The 24844-nt window shown below is 33.8% G+C and overlaps 1 protein-coding gene across 4 annotated transcripts in view; it reads left to right on the plus strand.

The window, feature by feature from the left end:
- Positions 1-24844, plus strand: part of USP47 (ubiquitin specific peptidase 47) — a 62652-nt gene that overhangs the window by 23124 nt on the left and 14684 nt on the right. For 3 of the 4 annotated variants that reach the window (XM_070934118.1, XM_070934138.1, XM_070934130.1), the window contains 15 exons: positions 140-236; positions 1264-1409; positions 2244-2323; positions 4409-4558; positions 14755-14850; positions 14946-15098; positions 15660-15827; positions 17526-17657; positions 20879-20955; positions 21805-21860; positions 22623-22735; positions 23375-23479; positions 24080-24287; positions 24466-24581; positions 24672-24791. In XM_070934118.1, coding sequence (XP_070790219.1) covers positions 140-236; positions 1264-1409; positions 2244-2323; positions 4409-4558; positions 14755-14850; positions 14946-15098; positions 15660-15827; positions 17526-17657; positions 20879-20955; positions 21805-21860; positions 22623-22735; positions 23375-23479; positions 24080-24287; positions 24466-24581; positions 24672-24791 — 1817 coding nt within the window. The remainder of the gene's footprint in view (positions 1-139; positions 237-1263; positions 1410-2243; positions 2324-4408; positions 4559-14754; positions 14851-14945; positions 15099-15659; positions 15828-17525; positions 17658-20878; positions 20956-21804; positions 21861-22622; positions 22736-23374; positions 23480-24079; positions 24288-24465; positions 24582-24671; positions 24792-24844) is intronic. The other variant, XM_070934124.1, reaches the window with a different exon arrangement.

Below are 24844 nucleotides of genomic sequence, written 5' to 3' on the forward strand. Positions count from 1 at the left end.
TAGCAAAAATTTTGATTTTGGAAAATTGAAATAGAAATAATAATAAATATGCCCAATAATGTAATATTAATTCCTCTTAAATCTTAGTCTTATTCTTTTTTAAGGTGAGCATTATTACTAATGTTATACTATTTTTTAGGATATGTGGGTCTAGTAAATCAGGCAATGACCTGTTATTTGAACAGTCTTCTACAAACTCTTTATATGACTCCTGAATTTAGAAATGCATTATATAGGTAAGTAGATGGATTTCATTAATTTTGTTATTGCCTTACTTGGGTTATAAAAGTCTTGCTAAACACCTGAGAGACTGCTGCAATTAACAAATTATTTCACCTATTTACATAGTCGTTTGCAATCTATTCAGTGTTCTAACCTTGACTATTGTTGAAAATAGCTTCATAGATGTACTTCTGAATTTAATCAATCCTCTTTAAAGCAGAGTATGACATATCATCAGTAATTTTCAAGGCAAGGATTTCCTGGAACATACTTGTAAAACTATTTGATATGTCATTAGCTTTCGGACAGATGCAGTGATAAGGAGACTTCCTCTGCAGTCTTTTTTTCCCCTTAAGCTTAAACGTAGATTCATAGTAGAATTTAGAATTGCAGAGAAATATTAAAAATGGTTCATAGCAATTATAAAAACTAAAATGTTGGTTGTTATAAAAGATTTTAAAGGACGATCTATAGACCTATTGTAAATATTTCCCTATTTTATAGTACAATTAAAACTTGGGTTCTTGTTATCCACTATATGGTTGTGTAGTCATATTTTGGAACATAGTATGGAGATATGTCTATGGAGATATTTGGTCTTCCAGGTCATGGCTGACCTAAAGGTGCTTTTTCAAAAGGCAACTAGACTTTGTTTTTCCAAAGTTGTCTTTTGAAAAAGCACCTTTGGGAATGTAGATAGTGTTAACTTTTGCAAGAATATATCTGTAAGAGTTCAGTATGATTTGATGAATGATGACATGTCATAGTATTTATACTAGAAAATGTTCTGATTATGGAGTACTTGAATATTTAAGTAGGGAGTTATCTCTTCTAAAAAGTTTCAATATCAGGCTGTAAAGATCATATATTTAGCCTTTTTTTTTTTAAATTGTATCTTGAAGAAATATTTCCATAACAACTTTCCTTTCGGATATCACTTTTTAATACAAATGAATGTTAGGAACATTTCATTTTCAATAGGGTGCACTAAAATAATTTATTTGTCTGTTGGTACTAATGTTTGTTTGTCTTTTTCAATAGATGGGAATTTGAAGACTCTGAAGAAGATCCAGTGACAAGCATCCCTTACCAACTTCAAAGATTGTTTGTTTTATTGCAGACCAGCAAAAAGAGAGCAATTGAAACTACAGATGTTACACGAAGCTTTGGATGGGATAGTAGTGAGGGTAATGATAACCAAATATTTGGTTAAATTATAATTATATTAGGACATATATTGACTGACATTGTCTGTGTCCTGATTATCAGCTATGTACTTGGTCAGGATATGCATGACTCCTACTTGGTCACATATTGAACAATCCCTTAGCATTCCTCTATAACAGAGAAAGAAAAAGCCACAGATATGACATGCTGTCATATCTCAAATATCTCTGATTAATAGCATTCAAAAACTAAGGATATCAGTAGCTTAAAATTCACTTTTGCATTTATACTTATTTACATAGCTATTGAGAATTGACCAATTTAATAAAGTTTAATAACCTATTCTTATTACAAACTATTAATCAAAATTCTCAGTTCACAGTAACAAAATAACAAAAGTATAGGAAGACAATTTACAGTTTAATATTAGAAAAAATTACTTGATAGTAAGAACCGTCCAAGAATAGACCAATTTGTCTATCAAGATGGTGGACTTTTATTTTCTCCAAGCAGGTGGGAAGACATTCTTTGAAGATGACTTAATATGTTTTCCTCTATACTAAGCAGAACTGTTGGCCTAATTTATTGGTTCTATTATTTAGTTTACTTAAAGTTCAGTATATCATGCCAAAGATGTTAAACTACAGTTATGAATCCCTGTATTTTTTTAAAAAAATAATGTTTGAAAATAATTGTGAGGTCAGGTAAAATGAGAAAGGTAAGAGAAATTTCAGTTCTAAAACTAGCAGTAAAATAAATTTAGTGTAATGTGATTTTGTAACTGGGCTAATGAATTGCTGTGATGGGATGTATGCCTGTATTAATTAAATAAGATCACTTTTGTTTTACAATAGCATGGCAGCAGCATGATGTGCAGGAACTCTGTAGAGTCATGTTTGATGCTTTGGAACAAAAATGGAAACAAACAGAGCAGGTATAATATTTTTGGGATTATTCTTGTGGTAATGAGATAACAAGAAATAACAAATAATTAGAATAAAACCATATTAATTAAACAGTACTATACTTATCCTAGATTTAAAGGCTAGTTTTAAACACTGGGATGAAATGGAAAAATTGTGCATTGTTTATCCAGAACTGTTGAAATTTGAGGAATTCATTCTGTATGCATTTTATATGAAGTGTCATTATTTTACAATATAATACTCTGGGTGGCATCTTTAAGTGGATTGTAGTCAAGGGAAGGCAAGAGTTATGTGATCTTTCTGTAATCTTACTTCCTTTCTTCAAGTTGGAGTCTCCTGGTAAAATCCCCTTTATTCAGGAGCCATCCTAATTCTTTTGAGCTTATCTTTTTTTCCCCTCACAACCTCTGAAATTAAGTCTATCTTGTAAAAAATATATATAAAGAACTTAGTTATTACTTTTTGCTTGTTTTTGCCAAAAGCTGCAAAATACTTGCTGCTTCCAGACTTGTTTCTGTGAGTCTCATAATAATTTCTGTATATACATGCCTAAAGTAACCAGGGACGACCCCCATCCCTATATATATTGATTGTTACCACTACCATCAGTTTTCAGAAAGAGCAGTCTAATGTGAAAGCAAACATTGTTTCTGAAGGAAACAATTGATAACATTACTCAAATTGAGCACTAATAGGCAGTTGTGATATTGCTCACAGAAAACTGGTGGTCTAGACCAGTGATGGCTAACATTTTCTGGACCAAGTGCCCAAAGCGCATTCGTGTGTGCACGAACCCCCAAAATGCAATGCACAAGTGGTCTCCTGCATGTGCCCCGCCCCCTGCACATGCATGTGCAAGCCCCTGGATGCGCAGCAGAGACCTGAAAACCAGCTGGCCAGCAGAAGGCGCGTCTGCATGCGTGGTGAAGCTGAGCTGGGGCGACAGCTTGTGTGCCCACAGAGGGCACTGTGTGCCACCTTTGGCACGCATGCCATAGATTCGCCATCACTAGTCTAGGCTATTCAGCACTGTCTCCATCATGTTGTGCTTCAAATTTCCATTTACCATATTTACACTTCTACAGATGCAAAATAGTGCCATAACTGTTGTCCAGAGGAGATCTTGCAATATCTCCTGCAATATCTTCTACCTCATCTTAATCATAAGATGGACCCCTTGCACAAAAACGTCTGCTCTTTATTTAAAGAGTCTACAGTCAGTAGACTAATATTTGGCAACTATACAGAGGTTTCTTTAAAAGCTGTTACTTGTGAGTCCTTTATATTCATGCAATCTGTATATGGGTAGTCCTTGACTTACAACCATTTGTGTAGCTATCATTCAAAGTTACAACAGTACTAAAAAAAGTGACTGGAGACGGACCTAGATTCCTGGTGGCAATTCAGCATTGAATCTGTATCACATGACTCCTGTTTTTCCCTTTCACCTTCTTGTATATATTCATTATACCAATCTTTACTAATTTTCCACTGTTTCTTGTCCAGTTCAAGAATGTACCAAATAACATTTTGAAATGTATATATTTAGTTAAATATATCTGCATATATTTCATGAAAAAGAAAGAACATTAAAATCATTTTATATATGAATATGGCTGTTAAAAAAGAGTTAAATGTAAAAACAATATGCTTTTATAAATATTTATGAAATTGATATGGGCTTTCAGTAGAATTAGGCATATATTTTTAATTGGAATAAAAATAAGCAGAATTCTCATTAAACATGATTTAAGACAAATTGGATAAATAAATACTTGCCATGAATTTATGTTCAATTCTATTTTCACTTTAAAAAGTAATTGAAAATAGGCTGAGATAATGAATAGCCAGAGAAATAGCAATGAATTTTAAATATATTCTATATTTCTTTTTAGTTTAAAGAATGCTATTAATAAGTTTAAGGATTAATGGCAAAATTTAGAATACATATCCTGAACTACTATTATAAAATATTCTTTTGCAATTTAGAATATGTAAGCCATCTAGATTTAAATTCTTCAGGAAATAATGCTTCATAAAGGTAAACAAATTTGTTTTTGGAATATTGAAAATTTTTTCCCCTTCAAATGCAGGCTGATCTCATAAATCAGCTCTACCAAGGCAAGCTGAAGGACTATGTAAGATGCCTGGAATGCGGCTATGAGAGCTGGAGAATTGATACTTACCTGGATATTCCATTGGTTATTCGACCTTATGGCGCCAATCAGGCCTTTGCTAGCGTGGTGTGTATGTTAAACTGAATGCTACTGCGTCTTTCTATGTAATAATGCCACAGTACTGTCACTTCTTTAAAGGTAAGCATCATCCTGGAAACTCCATCTTGGGTTGTCCGTCTTTGTGCAGTAGACCAGCTAGCAAGCTTTAGAAGACCCTTCAATAAGTCCTACTAGTGCATGTTTGAGAAAAGGAAAAGCAGTCAATTAACGTGAAATTTTAACATTGCAAATGTAATAAAACAACACATGTTCTGTCTTTCTTGTAGAAAAATATACTTTTGAAACATAATATGGGCTTTAGGTGAATTAATTATTCTGAAACTGTTGGCAAATATTACAGCAAATAGGAAAGGAATTCTTATTTGCTCTAATATTTACCAATAGTTTCAAAATAATTAATTCCAATAATGAAATGGAATTAATAATTAATTCCAATTCTCAAATAGGAAAGGAATTCCTATTTGGAATTCCAGATAGGCTTTTGGTTGGACTGGGGAAGGAGAACTTTAAATTGACAGTATTAAGACGCCTCTGGAATATTCCTTAAAATCCCAATAAACTATTGTACATGCAGTTTGAGACTAACTTCTGTGGTACTTGTATCTCTCTGACTGGACCCACATTGCCAGATCAGTAATTGAGCACTATCTAGTTCCCTCCAACCTTTCATACTAGCCATCTTGCTTTATTTAGGATGCTTAGAGTGGGATAACCAGTGATTATCTGTTTATAAGGGAGACTCTGAATACATTGACTAAGTGAGGCAGGAAGGATTACTCCGAATTGAAAATAGATATGGTGATCATTCCAGATTTCCTAACTACCTTCCCATCATGACACTGTGCAAGCAACAAAGGGTGGATTTAAAAAAAAAAAGTCATGAATCAACCCTGATTCCTGTCGAAAACAAGGGCAGATTCATACAGTTTTCTGTCAATATTTTCAGAACTTTGCCATTCCAAGAGAGCTGACATGCTTCCCTATCTGCCTTTCTGAATTGTAATTTTTTTTTATGATATTCCTAAATTAATGCTTTTTGCAGTGTATAACTTAAAATTTATTTGATTTTTTTTTTACCAATAGAGTTTGTATGGTTCAGGTTTCAAAACAAGGTTTTATAGGCAACTTTAAAAACAAAGGAATTATTATTTAAAATGATTACATTGATTTAAGTGATGTAGCCTATTGAACAAATAAACCCAGAATTTCTTTGGTTGTCTGGTCTTCCAGTTGCATTTAAAAAACAAGCAAACCCAAGAATGTATATTTTATATTCTCAGTTAAGATACAAGATAGATATATACAGATATAGATGCCTAATAACATGTTTGTAGTAGGTTTATGTTGCCCAGATTTTTTCTCCAAGAATTTCAATCCAAGCAAATGCTAACTTCTTGCCAAATTAGGCTTCTGCTCCTAGCCCACTTTTGCTCATCTTGAACATTTAGACAGAGTTAAAGGTATTTTAAAATAAAGTTACTGTTTTAAAGAGATTGTTAGGCCTAGCCAAAAAATGATGTAAAACAATCCAGCAAAAGTTCAGTTCTTTATTTGCACATACCATTTAGACTGAATCTTTCCAGGCTAAACCTAAACTACTCTACCCTAATGGATATGCCCAGGAAGATTCACATAGGCACATTCCATGCCAGACCATCAAGAGATAGCAAACTGGTAAGCTAGACAAGAAGTTGAAAAAATATCCTTGAATAAGACAAAGGCAATCATTTCTGTACTGTTGCCAAGGAAATGACACTGACATAATAACACCAGAAGCCAAGGTCACCTTGAAATAATCTTTACTAGCTAATCAGTTCCTAGATAGCCAGTGGAGTGTGATAATCTTTCTGATTTTAAATGAACAGTTTTTAGAAATCTTTATGCTTTGTTAAGTTTGATATGCTATGCAACTTAGCAGAATTGCAGATAGTACATTTTTATGTATATAACATCACTATAAAATGTTTCTCATAAATAGAATATTTAGGATCTTCATATTCTGATTCGTTTCTTGTTTTTAAATGGAAAATACTCTTGGATAATGGAAGCTAGTTGGATAAAATGCTGTGTCTGTGTTGTCTTTCTATTGGTAAAATATTAAGGGATGGACCTTGACAAAGAAGCAGTTTTGTATATAAATAACATACGATTCTCTCTCCCCCCCCCTTTCCCCATATATTCTAACTAAGGAAAAATTGCCTGATATCAAATAACTTTCAGATAGTCATCGACGTATGACCTTTTGAAGTTTTTGTGGTGCTGAATGAAAGACCTTAAAATAGGTCCCTGAAGTTATGGCCACTGCAGCACCTCTGCATAAGATCAAAATTTGGGCGCTTGGCAGTTACAGTCATAGGAGCCATCTATTTTCTTCCCACCTTTTTGTTCCTTATAGTCCACAGCCCCTGCTGCCCTAGCCAGCCTTCACCAACTTCTTGCTGTCTCTGCTGACCAAGCGTATCTAACTTGGTACTTTATAAGGAACTGCTAGCTGCACATGGTTGCGCAGGGCCGTTTCCTCATGAGACCTGGGAAGATCTTAATTTTAATTGGCTTTTAAACTGTCTTTTAAATTGGGTTTTAAACCTCTTTAGATAAATTTGGATGTTTTTTAATCTTTGAGCCTAAATTACTTAATCTGTTTCTTAATAGTTTTTAACTTCTATATGTATTTGTATTTATTATGGCTGTTCACCGCCCTGAGTCCTTCGGGAGTAGGGCGGTATACAAATATGAAAAATAAATAAATAAATAAATAAATAAATAAATAAATAAATAAATAAGATAGCCTCAAGTGGTCAACAGTTGCCTCACCAAAGGCCTTGTCAGAATCGGGAGCAAGAAGATGGCTAAGATCAACTGGGGCTTTTCTACTTGCTACCCCACAAGACAAGGAGTAAGGTAGCCAAAGGAACAGAGATGGGGGAGATAGGCAGGTGGCAGGATTTAAAAAGGAGGCACTTACCAAGACTCAGGACTTGGAGGAACCAAGCCCAGAATAGCTTGGATTAGGGTGGGTACTCACTTAATGACCTACAATTCTCAGTTAACAATGGCAGCCAGAAGTAGTGGGATTTCCGTTACTAAGCAGTATGATCACATGACATCTCACTTTATGACAGCATTGCTTAGCGACAGAAATTCCACTCCCAATTATGGTTATAAGTTGAGGAGTATCTGTATTATTCCTGTTTAGTTCAGACAGTATTGTCTGTTTTCCTTACGATTATCCAAACATGAGACTCAATATTATGTGCTGTCTTACCTACTGTGTTAATAATCTATTCATCTGAAATACTAGATTTTTCCTACATTAGATTGCAAAGCTGATCCTCTATTTAGAAAAGTATTGTAGTTGTAGTTTTCAGAATTTTGGAACTATGGAGGATACTTTCTTTTGGAGAAAAGAAAAGTTGCCTGTTTCTAAATGGAATTCTCTGAAGGTAGTATCCTCCATTGATCCTCCATTAAAAAGGATATATACGAATTTGACTCAGAACAAAATAATCATAATGGGATCAACGCATGCGCTAATAGGGCTTGTAGAAGGGAATGTAAAGTTCTTTTGATCTTGCTAGTGTGTTTCTGAGGGGACTTGCCACAGACGACACTATCCAAAATAGAGGATCTGTGGAGGATATTACCTTGAAAGAATTCTAGTTAGAGGTAAGTGATTTTCTATTTTTTTAAATATAATGAATGTTACTAATCTTTGTTGCCCCTTCCCAAAATCAATCTGGTCATTGTTTCTAATTGTCACTGCAAATATTTACAATTTCTAGTAGTATTTTAAAGGAATTTTTTAATAATTAACTTTATTTAGGTATATTTAGTTGTTTCCTGCTGACTCTTCAAAATAGACCTTGAGGGTTTTTAACTATGATCCCCAAGGCCCATGTACCCATAAAATATATGGGTACTATTTTGATACTTGTTTTTAAGACTGCTACAAGATAAGATAACCAACAAAATATATATATATCTGGACTCAAGGCTCTTTGCAGACTCTGCACTGCTGCTTTGTAAAAAAAAAATGTAAACAATGACATAAACCACAAAACTCATCCTTGGTCCCCCTGAGACCATTAGAAACCACTCCAAAACTCATTTTGGAGTTTTACACAAAATTTCATATGCATTCTGCTATATGAAATGCCAATGAAAACAGCTCAAGGAAGAACTTATATTACCATAATTTTTCTTTTAATTCTAGGTTGTTTGAACATGGTTCAGCAAAGTTGAATGTGGGAAAAAAAATTAAACCCCACACAGTTGCAAGCTCAAGCCTCACGTTTTCCCCATGATAGACTGCAAATTGTATTAAACATATGAGGAATTGCAAATAATATTTTAAAAATGTAGCCTAAGTCATCTTTAATAAGCCAGAACCCTTGTAAAAATATATCTGGCAGTCATTCAACAACTGATAGTTATTTTTGGTAAGAGCTAAGGTGGTGCAGTGGTTAGTGGTTAGAGTGCAGCATGCAGGCTACTTCACCTGACTGCTAGCTGCAGTTCGGCAGGTCAAATCTCACCGGCTCAATGTTGACTCAGCCTTCCCGCCTTCCGAGGTCAGTAAAATGAGGACCCAGATTGTTGGGAGCAATATGCTGACTCTGTAAACCGCTTAGAGAGGGCTGTAAAAGCACTATGAAGCGGTATATAAGTCTAAGTGCTATTGCTTTTGCTATTTTTGCCTTGAATACCTTAGCTACAGAAGAAATACAGTAGATCTTTTCTATTTTAAAATAGTAGTTCTGCTGCATTAAATATTCTTATCTACATATTTAATTTGAATATTTTATCATTGAACTTGAAAAAATAATCTTCCAGATGTTTATAAATTTAACTTGCTCTAGCTTGCTTTAATCTTGGATCTACATGTAATCTTAAATGTAGAATTGAAATAGATCTATTTGTCATTTTCATTTTCATTTTTTTTGCTTTAATTTATATGCCGCCCTTCTCCGGAGACTCAGGGCAGCTTACAATGCGTTAAGCAATTTAAATGTCGTCTTAGAAAAGATCATTCCCTTTATTTAATATTTAATAATATTTAATTATTCTGATCAATAGGAGTTTGAAGTGCCCTTTTTAGACCAGTAGAAGCCATAAAAAAGTGAGATTCATAGAAAAGTATAATTTAGGAGAGTAAAAAAGTATTTTAATTATGTTGATATTCAGATTAAACCAAAGTACAACCAAGGTATATCATCACTGTAGTGCTTCTTGTTTTCATGTTACATAAAATAATCAGCCCAAATAGTTACATAGTTACATACACAAATAAGAATTAATCGGCTTCAGAATAGGCAACAGGAGTTATTGATCTATGATATAATAAGTTTAGCCATGTGTACAGATTTAATCTGACAGGTACTAAACAATCTAATTGCTTGCCTAAACATTTACCTAGAACAAAGGTTACAAACAATTTTCCAGTTTTGGAAATATATTTGTGTAAATATTTTTAAATGTTATAGTCCTCGACTTATGACCACAATTGACACCTGAACTTCTTTCACTAAGAAGTTGTTAAAACAAAGTTGTTAAAACAATTGTGCTCAATTTTACAACTTTTGTTGCTATGGTTTTTAAGAGAATTACATGATTGTTAAGTAATTCTGGCTTCCCCCATTGACTTTGCTTGTTGGAACCCCTCTGTGACAATCACAAATGGTGATCATGTGACTTTGGGAACCTGCAACTGTCATGAATATATGGCAGTTGCCAAGCATTTGAATTTTGTTCACATGATTGCAAGGCTGTGGTGATTGAAAGTGGAAGAATTAGTCGTAACTCGCTTTCTCCAGCACCATCATAATTTTGAACAGTCTGGTCCTAAGTCAAGAACTATTTGTAATTGCCCTAAGAACACATTGTTAAGCATATTTAGATCTAGTCTAAAAAGAGACCTACTAGATTTTTGAAGTGCCATTTTGAATATCATAGAAAAACTAAGATGACATTATAAATAGCCAGAAGTAGTAAATCTTATATAACGAGACAAGATTTATAACAACGTTAAGCCAAAATTTCTAAATTCAAACAAATTTAGTTTGTTGAACACATGATGATTGCTTTCTACATAATGTTTGCTTTATACTTTAACAGTATAGGGATGTTTCAGAAAGACCTGTCCTGAAAGTTTTAAAACCTTCCAAAGTCACTTTACTTTTCTCTCATCCCATTTACATGCATGAGGGAATGGGGGTGGGGGTGGAAAGAGAGAAAAAAAGTTTTTGAGTATAAAGGAAGGCAGAGGAAAGATCAGATAATTGACATTAATCAGATAAGGCATAAGTCCAGGCAAAGACTGTGGAGATAAAAGGGAGGAAGAGAAGCATGTTCAAACTTATAAGGTTCTCTAACTACAGTATAGCTGTCCTAAGAGGTTTAGGTCTACATGGTATCTGTTTCTTAGTCTGCTCTGGGGCTGACACACACTGACTTTTCAGAGAATACAGAAGCTGTAACAATTAAAAAAAAGAAGTCTGTGTCTCTATCACAACAATTTGTGCATTGACTTTTGCATTGACATGTTACATTACAGTAGCTTGTGTAATTTTATTATAAGACAATAAATAAATGTATTAATGTTACATTTTGCTCTTGTAATTAAATCATTATCGGTGTTAGTTGAATACCATTTCCCATTAAGTTGATGGGGGGGGAGTCTTCCTTACCTTTATGTCTGCCACTAACTCCACTGATTTTTCAATGGGACTAATTTCAATTAATATGATCTGCAGGTGAGAGCAATACAGCAATTTGGATCTGATTGGTTGTACTTGATTTGAGGAAGTAAATACTTGGTCCTGACTGTATATTTATAGAGATAATTTCATGGACTATTAAGAATATAAAACTAAAAGAATTAAAGAAACTACACATTTTATAATTATAAAATTACAAAGCTTCTAGAAATTAAAAAATATACCAGAATGAAAAATAAGATTATTAAGAACTATGTAAATATGGTTTTTTAAAGGTGATCTGTAAAAAGATTAAAATATTTGGTTTAATTTTCTCCTTAGTAAGCAATAAAGCCATTAAATAATGCATTACCATTCATGGATTTTTATCTAATTTTAGAAGATCTTTAGGCGCATCACTTCTTTTTTTGTGTGTGTCTATATAGCACAGTATGGTTCCTTGTTGACTTGCACATCACACAGAGCTTACATAAATTTCACATGCCTATTTTTTCAGTCATTCACATACCATTTACTTCTTAATTAAAGAGGTATAGTTTTGTTTATCTCAATATTTCTAGAAAAAAAAATAAACATTATGGTATGCACAACTAAAGAATTGTAATTAGTACATTTTCCCTAAAAATATTTAAGCCATAGTTACAATCAAAATTTCTGAAGTATGTGTAAGAAATGTGCATATTGGCTTTAGATTTTAATATGTATAATGTGGGATCAAACTTCAAATTGGCATGCACTTTAGAATTTTCAGGAGCAATTCCTTTTGATAAAAAACAATGTTTTGCAAAAAGTGTTTTTTTTCCATTCCATGGTTTTTAGATAAAGTATGCATTTTCTAGATTTTTTGCTTTGTTTTGTTTTAAAGAGCAATCATAGAAAATTATAGCAGCATCTTACTTTTTACTTCAGCCTCATGACCACCATCCCACCTCTGCTCCGCTATTGGAGTTAGGAGCTTTTTTTAAAAGTGTCTTCTGTTTCAGCAGTGACAGAATTCTTACCCATGTGAAAAAGCTAGGGCTGTAAATGTTTTGTTTTGTTTGTTCTTAGTGCTTCTCTGAGCTCTCAGAAATGGAGGGAGAAGGGGTGAATTGGAGGCTTTTTGAAGACCTTCCCCTATCCTTGATCTCCTCCCAAAGTGGGATCCATCAAACAACATGCTTTAGATAGTAGTCTTATAAGCTGTGCACCAGTCATTTTGCAATTGGTGAGTCTTCTGCCCAACTAAGCCCCCTTTTATTTATTTAGACTCCAGGGAACAACTGTTGATGAGAGAAATTGAGTCACAGGATTTTATTTTTTATTTTATTTTTTTTAATGATAACATTTGCCTTGAAATTTACAGTGATAGCAGGCTAATGTGTCTGTTTTAACCTTTGTGGGCAAAGGTTCTTATGTAGGTTGTGAACCTGGTTTCCTCTCAACTTTCTCATTTATCTGATTCAGTGTCTTAATAGTTTTGAATATTTGAATTGAATTTAGAACAACACTAAATTTTCTTCACCATATTCATTAGTAACTTTTTATATAATATTATTAAAAAGATTTGTTATGAAAAAATGGGTTATTGCATTGAAATCTAGATGGACATTTGGTTAAGTGCTTTTTACAAAGTATTCAAAATATTCCAGTCACATTTAAGCTTTGCAAGATAATAAATTACATATTTAAAGGATTTTTCAAATATTTTAATATCCTTTAGCATCCATTTTTTAGATTTTTTTACTGATAAAATGATAGAAAAATAATACAAAAATGCTTTAAAAAAAGCCATGAATTAAAATATTCCAAACATATATTTTATAAACCTGATAAGGATAAGCAGTATTGACCTAATGCTAAAAGGAATACTTCGGTGTAAAAAGGTAAGCTTTTCTATAGAGAAACTTCGGGAAATAAGATATCGCTTTCTCGGTCCTTCTCTTTCTGTCTCTCTCTCTCTCTCACACACACACACACACACATACACAAATGCATAATCCTTGGTGTTCCCTGAGCATTGCTAGAATGGAGTGAGGTTTGCTATCTATTTATATACCCTTGATTTCTCAATGTTAGTGAAGATGTTATTTTCTCCTTAGTAGTTCCTTGATTAGACTGTTGTTTACTGCTTGTTTGTCTGGTATTAATCCTGGTGTTAATTCCTGTTTATCTGGGGTTTGATTGCTGGCAAGGAGGTGTTATGATCTTTTTGTTTCCTTTTTAGCTTTTGCCTTCCTTGAATGGTATGCAGAACTTGTTTATCTTGTTTATCTCTGTGCTTACTCATGACTGATTTGTCTGAATGCCAGGCTTCCCCGAATTCCCTAGTGTTTTTGGATTTAACTTTGTCTAGGATGCTCAACTGCAACTTTGCTTAAATTGGCCATGTGTTGTGTCATTAAGGAGATTTCATCATGATGTCTGATTGCTAGTTGATGTTCCTGGATGCACTCTGCTAGTCTTCTACCTGTCTGTCCGACTTAGTGGCTCTCTCTTGATTTACTTAAGATGTTTTGGAGGGCTTTAGTTGGCTTGCATGTTATGATACCATGTGGTTGTAAATAGTCTGTTGGTGGTTTCTGAGTTGTTTTTGATGTTTGGCAATGTTATCCTTTTTATAGCTTGTATTGGCTGTGTTGTAGTGGTTGGAGTGGTCACACTCTACCTGATAAAGTTTCATGGCTATCCATGGAAGATGTTGTATAGGCACTCTTTTTCCCTTTCTAGTGTTCTAGTTTGCTCCAGTGCATTTGTGCTTGTCCCACAGCTCCTCTTGTGGAAGGTTGGTTTGTTACTTTGGTATTTGAGCACTTGGTTAGTGTAGATTATTTTTTTTTGATAGACTTCTGTTTCTAATTTGCCATTATTTTCTCTGCTGATGAGGATATCCAAGAAAAGTAGTTATTGTTTTCTTCTTTCCCTTTTTTGAAGATGCTGTTGATTGTTTCATGTGTCCCTTTGTGAAAAGATGCAATCTACATACTGGATTCATAATTTGTTGGAAATGCTATAGTTTCTAGATGTATAGTTGTATTTAATGAAACTTGTACAGAGAAATACATTCAGCACTTAAGTTTTCAGGTTAATGTGGAAATATTCTCTAGAATAGATAGAATTTTAATAATTAAAAATATACCGTATATTTGGTAAAGAACTTGTTCCCATTAAAATAAAACCAGCTTTAAATCAAATGGCTGAGGATATGGAACTGATGGATGGATGACTGCCTATGCCACTGCGATTTAATGTGATGTGCAAGATAACAGATTTTGCTTTTGATCGTTTACATTACAATATCTAAACATAGGAACCATAAATTATTTAATAAATAATGTTTTACGGATCATGATTTGGCTGCTTACTGAAGGGAAAATATAAAAGAACTTATCACTTGTTAGATACTTTTCTTCACTGGCTTGTGTTATAAAATTCAAGAATCTTTGATGTCTAGTTATTAAATATTGCACAGTGTGTAAAGCTGTTTTTTAAAAAATTTCTGATTAGGAGGAAGCTCTACATGCTTTTATTCAGCCTGAGATCCTTGATGGTGCCAATCAGTATTTCTGTGAACGATGCAAGAAGAAATGTGATGCAAGAAAGGTAAACACGTTTTAATCTAAATAATAAGGTGGGTGTATTAATATATATGAAATGCAATTAATCATTGACAGTTTGTTTCCTTTTGTATCTTACAGGGATTGCGATTCTTGCATTTTCCTTATTTGCTGACCTTGCAGTTAAAAAGATTTGATTTTGATTATACCACTATGCATAGGATAAAACTTAACGACCGTATGACATTTCCTGAAGAGCTAGATATGGGCTCATTCATTGATATTGAAGATGAGGTAATAATCAGTATTTACTTGGATTATGTTTTAAGAAATACCTTAATTGACTCTAAATTACAAACTTATTTCATATCAGATTAATTTGAAATTTATTCACAGTATCAGGATCAGCTGTTGTGTATTGTCTTTTCCTTCCCCTTTCAAACTTAAATGTAAACTTAAACTTAAACTTAAATGTAAAACCTAGACTTTCTTTGTGACTGCTACACATACATACAGACACACATGCAGTAGTGCAAGGTACCAAGCAATAAGGAGAAGATGCAGGCCTTTATTTCCTGAAGTGCCTCCTTGCTGTCTATTTGTAAAATATGCTCATCTCTAAGTATTAGTGTATAGTAAGAGAGAACATATGGATCCATTCATTGTTTAACTAAAATAAGTCCGTAGCATACTTTTACAAAGGAATTCATTGTACACAGATATGCACTGTTGACTCCACTTTACAATTTCAATTATTTTGTAAGACAATTATTTTGTCTTACAATTTTGTCTTTAGATAATTACTTTGTACAAATCCTTATTGTTTATAAACTAATTCTTATAACTTGTTTTAAGAAGTCTCCTCAAACAGAGAGCTGCACTGATAGTGGAGCAGAGAATGAAGGCAGTTGTCACAGTGATCAGATGAGTAATGACTTTTCTAATGACGATGGCATTGATGAAGGAATATGTCTTGAAAACAATAGTGCTGCTGAAAGAATTTCAAAAGTTGTCAGTGAAAAGGTACCTTATATAATTTTATGCTATTTCAATACGCCTTTTAAAGGTAAAATTATTACATAGTTACATTGTTAGAATTATTACTAAGTATTGTACACAGTAACACAAAATATTGTTTGTCTTACCAAAACTTGTCAGTAAATTGATAGTACAGTGTTAGCTGATTTTTCAATTAATTGCAAAATAACCTGAGGGGAGACCATTAAAGCTTAAAAAAAACACCCATGGCCACATACAGGTAATCCTTGACTTAAAACAATTCATTTAGTGATCATTCAAAGTTACAAAGGCACTGAAAAAAGTTACTTATGATCATTTTTCACACTTACAACTGTTGCAGCATCCCCATGGTCACATGATCAAAATTCCGATGCTTGGCAACTAGTTCGTATTTATGACAGTTGCAGTGTCCCTGCAGTGTCCCTGGTCATATGATTACCTTTTGCAGTCTTCTGACAACCAAAGTCAATGGGGAAGCCAAATTCATTTAACAACCACGTTACTAACTTAACAAATAAAATTATTCACTTAACTGTGACAAGAAAAATTGTAAAATGGGGCAAACTCACTTAACAAATGTTTCACTTAGCAACGTAAATTTTGGACTCAGTTGTGGTTGTGATTCAAGGACTACCTGTAATAGAGATAGCCTTATGTCAATTGTCTGTCTGCCCGTCTGTCTTACAGACAACTATCTATCTTACAAGAGACATTTTACCAATACCATAATGAGAACATGAATTACATGATTTTAGAACAATGAATGTCAGTAGCTGATTTCATCTGTAAGAAAATTTTCTAAAATAGCAGCAGTTATTTTGCCTAATTGCAGGTAAAGGAAAATAGCAGGGGTGAAATGCTCCCGGATCGGACTGGATCGCCCGATCTGGTAGCGATCTTGGTCGATGGTTCAGCGATCTGGTAGCGATGGCAGAGCAAAGCTCCGCCCACCCATGCGGTTGTCATTACTTCCTGGTTTTAACCAGGAAGTAATGTGTTTTTTACCTTTGCGCATGTGCAGAAGGTTTTCAACATGCGCAGAAGGTCTGCGCCTGCATGTGCCGTGCGCGCGCGCTTCCAAACCAGTAAGGAAGGTAAGTAGATTTCACCCCTGGAAATAGTATTAGCTAACAATTCCCAGCGAGAGAAGAAACAAAAGTGTAATATAGAATGTTGGTTTTCATAGCCATATCCAACTTGCTGAAATACATTCTGGGGCCAATTGCTATTGCTGAAAGTACCATAGCAAGATGCTGCTTAAAATACCAAAGAGATGGCAAAAAATAAAAATGAACAGATATTATTAAAAGTAATAATATAAGTAATAAATGAGCAGGATATATTAGAATTAGAGTGATTTGGGGGGATAATTTAATATTTAATATTTATAAAATTTGTTACTACTTAAATATTCTTATAAATGTTCAGATTTGTTTTGTTTGCTTTAGTTTGTTTCTTGTCAGGGGAGCTAGTTATTTCACAAAATGGGACTGCAATAAATATGCTCTGATATAAATAGGATAAGAAACAAGAGGTCCTTTTAAATGTTAGTATTAACATTTGAGGGTTTAAGTACAAATCAAAGGGCATGAGATATGAATAGTATGAAAAATAAATTACTTAGTAAGAATTTTAAAAATTAAATAAATGTTACAAATATTTTCTGACCAATCTGTATTTGCTATTTTCTCTATTGTACAGAATTCATTACTATATGAATTATTTTCTGTTATGGTTCATTCGGGAAGTGCAGCTGGCGGTCACTATTATGCATGCATAAAATCCTTTAGTGATGATCAGTGGTACAGTTTCAATGATCAACATGTTAGCAAGGTAAGTTATTATAGTGATCTCAACAAGGATGTCTATAATGAAACAAAACAGCATATAGATTTAAATTTAAGCTGCATGCAGATTTAAAAAGTGGCATCAGCTTGTCCAAAGTAGGCTAGGTCAGGAAACAGATTTTAAAAGATTAACAGAGTTGGAAGGGACCTTATAGGTCATCTAGTCCAACCCCCCACTCAAGCAGGAGGCCCTACACCATTTCTAACAAATGGCAGTCCAATCTTTTATTGAAAGTCTCAAGTGATGAAGCTTCCACAACTTCCGAAGGCAAGCTGTTCCATTGGTTGATTGTTCTCACTGTCAGAAAGTTCCTCTTCATTTCTAGGTTGAATCTCTCCTTGGTCAGTTTCCATCCATTATTCCTTGTCTAGCCTTCAGGTGCTTTGGAAGACAGCTTGACCCTTTCCTCTCTGTGGCAGCCCCTCAAATATTGGAAGATGGCTATCATGTCTCCCCTGGTCCTTCTCTTCACTAGACTAGCCATGCCCAGTTCCTGCATCCTTCGTATGTTTTAGCCTCCAGTCTCCTAATCATACTGGTTGCTCTCTTCTGCACTTTTTCTAGAGTCTCAACATCTTTTTTATAGTGTGGTGACCAAAACTGGATGCAGTACTCTAGGTGTGGTCTTTATTGAGTGATATTAGTACCTCCCTTGATCTTGATTGTATCCCTCTGTTAATGCAATTTAGGATTGCATTGGCTTTTTTGGCTGCCGCTGCACACTGCTGGCTCATATTTAGCTGGTTGTCCACTAAGACTCCAAGATCCCTCTCACAGTCACTGCCATTAAGCCTGGTTTCCCCCAGTTTATATTTGTGCTTTTAGTTTTTCTTACCTAAGTGTAGGACTTTACTTTTCTCTACATTGAATTTCATTTTGTGAGATAGGGCCCAGTATTCAAGTCTATCAAGATCCATCTGGATCTTGAGCCTATCTTCTAGGATGTTAGCTATTCCTGCCAGCTTAGTATCATCTGCAAATTTGGTGAGTTCCCCTTCTATTCCCTCATCTAAGTCGTTTATGAAAATATTGAAGAATACTGGGCCTAAGACAGAACCTTGTGGCACCCCACTGCTTACTTCTTTTTATGTAGACTTAGACCCATTAAGGACTACTTGCTGAGTACGGTTTGTTAGCGAGTTGCAAATCCATCTGGTGGTGATGCTATCTATCCTACTTTTTTCTAGCTTACGAAGAAGTAAGTTGTGGTCTACTTTGTCAAATGCCTTGCTGAAGTCTAACTATATTATGTCCACAGTATTTCGCTGTATTTCTTGACAATGTCTGAAACTCGGCTTTTATTGAGATAGGCTCTAGTAACAGAATCTTGAAAGCCCAACTAGATGTTCCTTTTCCTCCCTCTTATACTCCAGGGAGTTTAAAGTTTGTATTTCTTCCTAATGTTTTCTTTATTTGCGGGTGGTAAAGACATATTTTTGTAACAGTCACTGCATGGTTTTTCCAGGCTCATATCTGTGGCTTTAACATGGTTAAAGGAAATTCAAGATTACGCAAGCTAAGGAAATCATTAGGAAGGGAGAGAAAGATTAGCAGGCAGATTGAGAACAAAATATGTTAATTATCTGCTGAAGCAAAGGAAGGGGGAAATGGAATATATTCTTCAGAGAGGAAACTTCTGCTGATTGGTATATATTATAATGGTTGCGCATATTAGTTTTGCTTATTTTATATAAGGCTTCCACTTTGTCCTTACCTGCATAATACATTGCTGATTGTATCTACAGTATTTTTTGGAGTATAAGACGCATCTTTTTACCCCCCAAAAGGGGGTGAAAATTTAGGTGCATCTTATACACCGAAGTAGCCCTGCCCACCCACTGGCCCCCACCCTTTGGCCTGTGCCTCGCATCAGTTACCTCCTTGCAAGCAAACAGCAAGAAAAAATAGCCCCTTTCAGCTTCAGCATAGGTTAAATAGCACAAGTTGATTAGATTGGCCTCCCGACTCTCAGTTGATTTGCTCTCAGCTGTTATGCGCAGGGCTCTGCTGCTAGCTGCAAAGAGTGCTGGAGCAGATTTTTTTTCCCTAGCTATGCTGAAAAAACGAAACTGAAAGTAAAGCAGGCTCTTTGCTGCAACGTAACAAAATGAGGCAGGGAGAGATTTCTATTTCTTTTTGCTCACCAAAAAAGGAAGGTGCAAACAATGGGAAATTTAGGGCAAAAGAGGAGAGTTCAAGAAAAAACACAAAAGAAAAAAAGCTCTATTTAACTAGGGAATTGTAATAATTGAGATACTATTAATTGTATATTGTGTTGAAAACAGAAATGGTTAAGTTGTGGTTTGGAGGAATATATGGGGGAAATTATTTGGTTTATTATTATTGGTAAATATAATTAATTGATTTGTAAGAAATTGGATTGCATGGAAATAATTGAAATATTCATGTTCATATTGATTAATATACAAAAAAGATAGTTATAACTGATTTATATAAAAATGTTGAATTTGTATTAAACAATTGTAATATTAAATAATTAATCAATGTGAGGATGGATATAAAAATAGATGACAATGGGAAGGGGTATAATATAGAATAGAAGGGAAAAATTGAATTTGATTAAGATTAGAGCTGAGAATGAAGGGTAATATTGGTTTTTTTTAAAAAAAAAATAGATGAGGAATAAATATGGCAAAAAGGAAATATAGAAATTGTAAATTTAATTGAAATGACTAAACACTGTTTAAATTTGTGAACCAGCCAAATACTCTGTTCAAAGAAAATACATTGTATGTTTGTATGTGTGTTTGTCTAAAAAATAAAAAAAAACTTTAAAAAAACAACAACCAAAAAAGGTAGGTGCGTCTTATACTATGAAAAATACGGTAATAACTAAACATATTTTTAAAGGACTCCATATTACTCTTCTATCACTCAGAAGATGGAAGAAAATGGCACTGTAATGCAGATGCCATGACTTTAAATGAAATAAAAAACTTAAAACTCTTAAAGGATCAAATTCATCTAAAGAATTTCATGAGATTTTGTCTTTTTGTGGGAGGTTACCCATTGTTCAACATTGCAATATCCTGTTTTCTTTTTCTCTGCTTATATATTCAAGTTACTAGTTCACAGAGAAATATGATTTCCATGTATGGCTTGCTTATGTTTCCTGGAATATTATATTAAAAATATGCAATTCATTTAAATATACTAAATGTGTATCGCCTTAATTTTCCAATTAGATAACTCATGAAGACATTAAGAAAACTTACGGTGGATCATCTGGAAGCCGTGGCTACTACTCCAGTGCTTTTGCAAGGTAGATTGTACTTCTGTAGCTGCTTAACTTTGCCCTTTTAATGGATTAATACAATTATTTGTTTTAGTGACTAATTAGTAGATGTATATGTTGCACATTCATAAATGATTCCAGTTGGTTTACAATGCAAATATATAAACCTTTAAAAGCCTATATATAGTCATTTAAAAACTAGCAACATAAAATCCATAAATACCTTAACATTTGTTCAAAATGAGGAACAAAAAATATCTCAGCATGTTGAAAGCAGTGTTCAGTCCATAGCACAGAGATGGGGGAGCCTCCATTTTGAAGACCTACAGCAGATTGGCAGACTTTGAGAAAAGCAGGTATCGTCCTGGCAACTGTGACCAGAATGGCAGTTGGAAGAGCTTCAGCTATACCAATCCAAGAGTGATTGGTTCTGCCTCAGGAAGTCAGCCTTAAGGAGCAGATATATTGTGGCCAAGTCCAGCTGCTTTTATAAGTAGCCTGGTGTAGCACCTATAAGTGCGCTTCTGTTTTCATTATCCAGCATTATCCTTGATTATTTGGCACTTTTGAAATGGCAGCTGTGCTTTTATCATTTTGTGAAAAGTGAGGCTCCAGATCTTCTGCCTTGATAAATGGGATGTAACACATTTGAAGCAGAGAACTCTTGTACCTTTAAGAATTATTCTTTGAGGTTTATAAAAATGCTTCTGGATTTGAATAATGTGCTTTTTGATCCTTTGATTATAAAGGTTGAATGCATATAATTACTTTTACTAAGATGTAATTATGCATTTTATTTTGGGCTATTAAATGCATATGTATTTTAACATGCAAGATATAAATACTATTTTTTGTTTGTTTATATCACTACAATAGCTCGACAAATGCATATATGCTTATATATAGACTAAAGGATACATCTAGAAATGCAAGTAAGTACACATTCCATTATTCACAGGTTGATTGTGGTTTTAATGATATTTCTAATGTGATTGAATCACCTCATTTCTATAAAACCTAGCTGAATTGCTTTTCTTTTCTCCAGTTCATGAAAGGAGAAAAATTAATCCAAATTAATGGGAAGACATATATAGGTTTCTTTTCCTCTTTGAATTTGATAGCATGCTGCAGCAAATAATTTTTTTTGAACATGGATTTGGAATGGAGGTAAAATGACTGTTGGAAGTATATTAGTTCAGATTAGCTGTTTTTGAAGAAAGAGTAAAGCATTGTTTTGTTTACTAAATCTCATGCACTGAGCTATAGATTTTATTGGTTGATATGTGCTTATTTTTAAGTAGTTTAAGTAGATAAGTAGTTTAATATATATAGACTGCATAAAGTGTGTGTGTGTGTGTGTAAAAGAGAATAAGTGGGTCCATTTTAGCAGTGCGTCCATTTCACAAATACTCCTAGACAGCATTCCTTAAGGTCCCCAAACTTGTTGGTTCTGTGGACCGATGGTGGAGGCAACAGAGGGGGAATGGTTTTATTCATGAACTTCATTCACAAATGAAACTTTGCACACTCGCAGGCTGCTTCAACGGCCCGTTTCCGAACAGGTCTGCTAGTGGTCCACGGCTCAGGCTAAAGTTGTATGTGTAATTTAAAGTAAGATTCGTTTACAAAATAACAAAATACTGCAAAACCAAGTATTTTTTTAAAAAAAGCTCATGTTCTTATTGCATTAATAGAGTTCTTAGAAGTCAATGAATATCCAGAGCATATTAAACGATTAGTAGAAAAAGAAAAGGAACTGGAAGAACAAGAAAAGAGGCAGCGTGAAATAGAACGCAATACTTGCAAGGTATGTTTTGGCACATTTCACCTCAAATGTTTGCTTAGAGCAAGATGTTTGCTTAGAGCAAGATGAGCAGATGATTTTATACATATTGATAGATGGAAAAAACTCTTTATTAAACAAGGTTAATTCTAAACTGGGTGGACAATATTAAGTTTCTGACAGCAATGGTCTGGTTTATGATTATAGGCTGCATTGGCATAACACATAAGCCAATATATTTCACTTGAAATGGATTAAAATTTAAAAATATTTTTTTCTTTGCACTTGGCTTATGTTTTTGATGTATTTTAGAAATTTTGAAAATGCATATTTTTAGAACCTAGATAAAGTAACTTAATACATATTCTGGAATTTTGCTAATATAATACTGTGTTTCATTTCTTCATGTCACCTTTTGAACAGAATCATGTGTATTGTTTATTCATTGATATAGTATTATCTGTGAGATATAATTTGCTGATTTGAAAGAGTCTTTGAAATGTAAAAGCATGTAAGATGATTATGTTTTCCAGATTTTTTTCTTTTAATTGTTGAATATCTCTTTTCTAACAAAAATGTTCATGCACAGAACATTGTAATTCAATATGCTATCAAGTAGATTGAAAAATCAGTTTGATTTTTTTCTGTCATTGGCAATTACAGATAAAATTATTCTGTATGCATCCTGTAAAACAAATAATGATGGAAAATAAACTGGAAGTTCATAAAGATAAGACTTTGAAGGAAGCTGTGGAGATAGCTTATAAGGTACAGTACTTTACAGGGTAATTGCTAAATTGATCAAGATCTCAAGGGCTACATCAGTGTATACATGGGGTTCATTGATGCCATTTGTCTCCTTATTGGCTTTCTGTTTGCATTGGGCAATATTAGAATGATATTGGTTGGTTGAGTCATGAGCCAAGTATAGGGCAGTTATAAAAAATCATTAAATAAATATTTTTCTTACTGTACTTTAATACTTTAATCTTACTGTAGCTTCTGTTGATATTCTTTATTAATTGAAAGCCATAACAAACCCATTGTGGTATAGTAATGAAGGTATTGGATGAGTGTTTGAACTCCTAGAGGGAAGGGAGGATACAAATATAACAAAATTATTACATTTGTGGCAATTGTGCCAAAGAATCTTGCCAGATCACATATTAATGGACAATAAAGATAATGTTGGTATTATTTTTAGATTAGTGGCCATGCATGTAGTTGTAGGATTTTTTTGTTTTTGTTTTTTGTTAACAAGCATGACATATCTGGAGAAGTTGAAATTAGAATGTTTTTCTGCAGTTTTGACTGAACACTTGAATAGCATTTCAATAACACTATTTTTCACTTTTGTATGGGTTATAGATAATGGATTTAGAAGAGGCAGTTCCTTTGAATTGCTGCCGTCTTGTTAAATATGATGAGTTCCATGATTATCTGGAACGATCCTATGAAGAAGAAGATGACACTGCAATGGGAATCTTGCTTGGTGGTGTTAAATCAACCTACATGTTTGATCTTCTTCTGGAAACCAGGCGACCTGATCAGTCTTTCCAATGTTACAAACCTGGTGGTAAGTGATACTTTATAAAATGTGATTTTATGAATGCAAAACAAAATTATTTTTGATAATCATACATTATAGTAAGTATATTATCTTTAAATTGAGTATTTACGGGGCAAGTGTTCCTTTTAACCTTTTTTGCCATTTGTGATATCATCTTCATGGTTTGTATTTATTATTTTGGCAGAAGTCATGGTAAAGGTTCATGTTGTTGACCTAAAACAGGACACAGTGGCTCCTCCAATTAGTGTCCGTGCTTATTTGAACCAAACAGTTACAGAATTCAAGTATCTCATTTCGAAGGTAAATAATTTCCACTTTATTCTTTTTTTCTGAGTTTTTCTTTAGAGTATTAAAAGCGCTCATTTTATCTTGTTTTTCCTGTTACCCTAGGCTGTACATTTACCTGCTGAAACAATGCGTGTTGTTTTGGAACGTTGCTATAATGATTTGCGTCTTCTCAGTGTGGCTAACAAAACACTTAAAGCTGAAGGCTTTTTTAGGAGCAATAAAGTAAGATATTTTTTTCTTTAGTTTTTCTTTCAAAGTATAAATATAAATATTGT

This window comes from Pituophis catenifer, unplaced genomic scaffold (assembly GCF_029215685.1).
Source record: "Pituophis catenifer annectens isolate HBS135680 unplaced genomic scaffold, rPitCat1.0.hap2 SCAF_1, whole genome shotgun sequence".
Taxonomy (NCBI): domain Eukaryota; kingdom Metazoa; phylum Chordata; class Lepidosauria; order Squamata; family Colubridae; genus Pituophis; species Pituophis catenifer.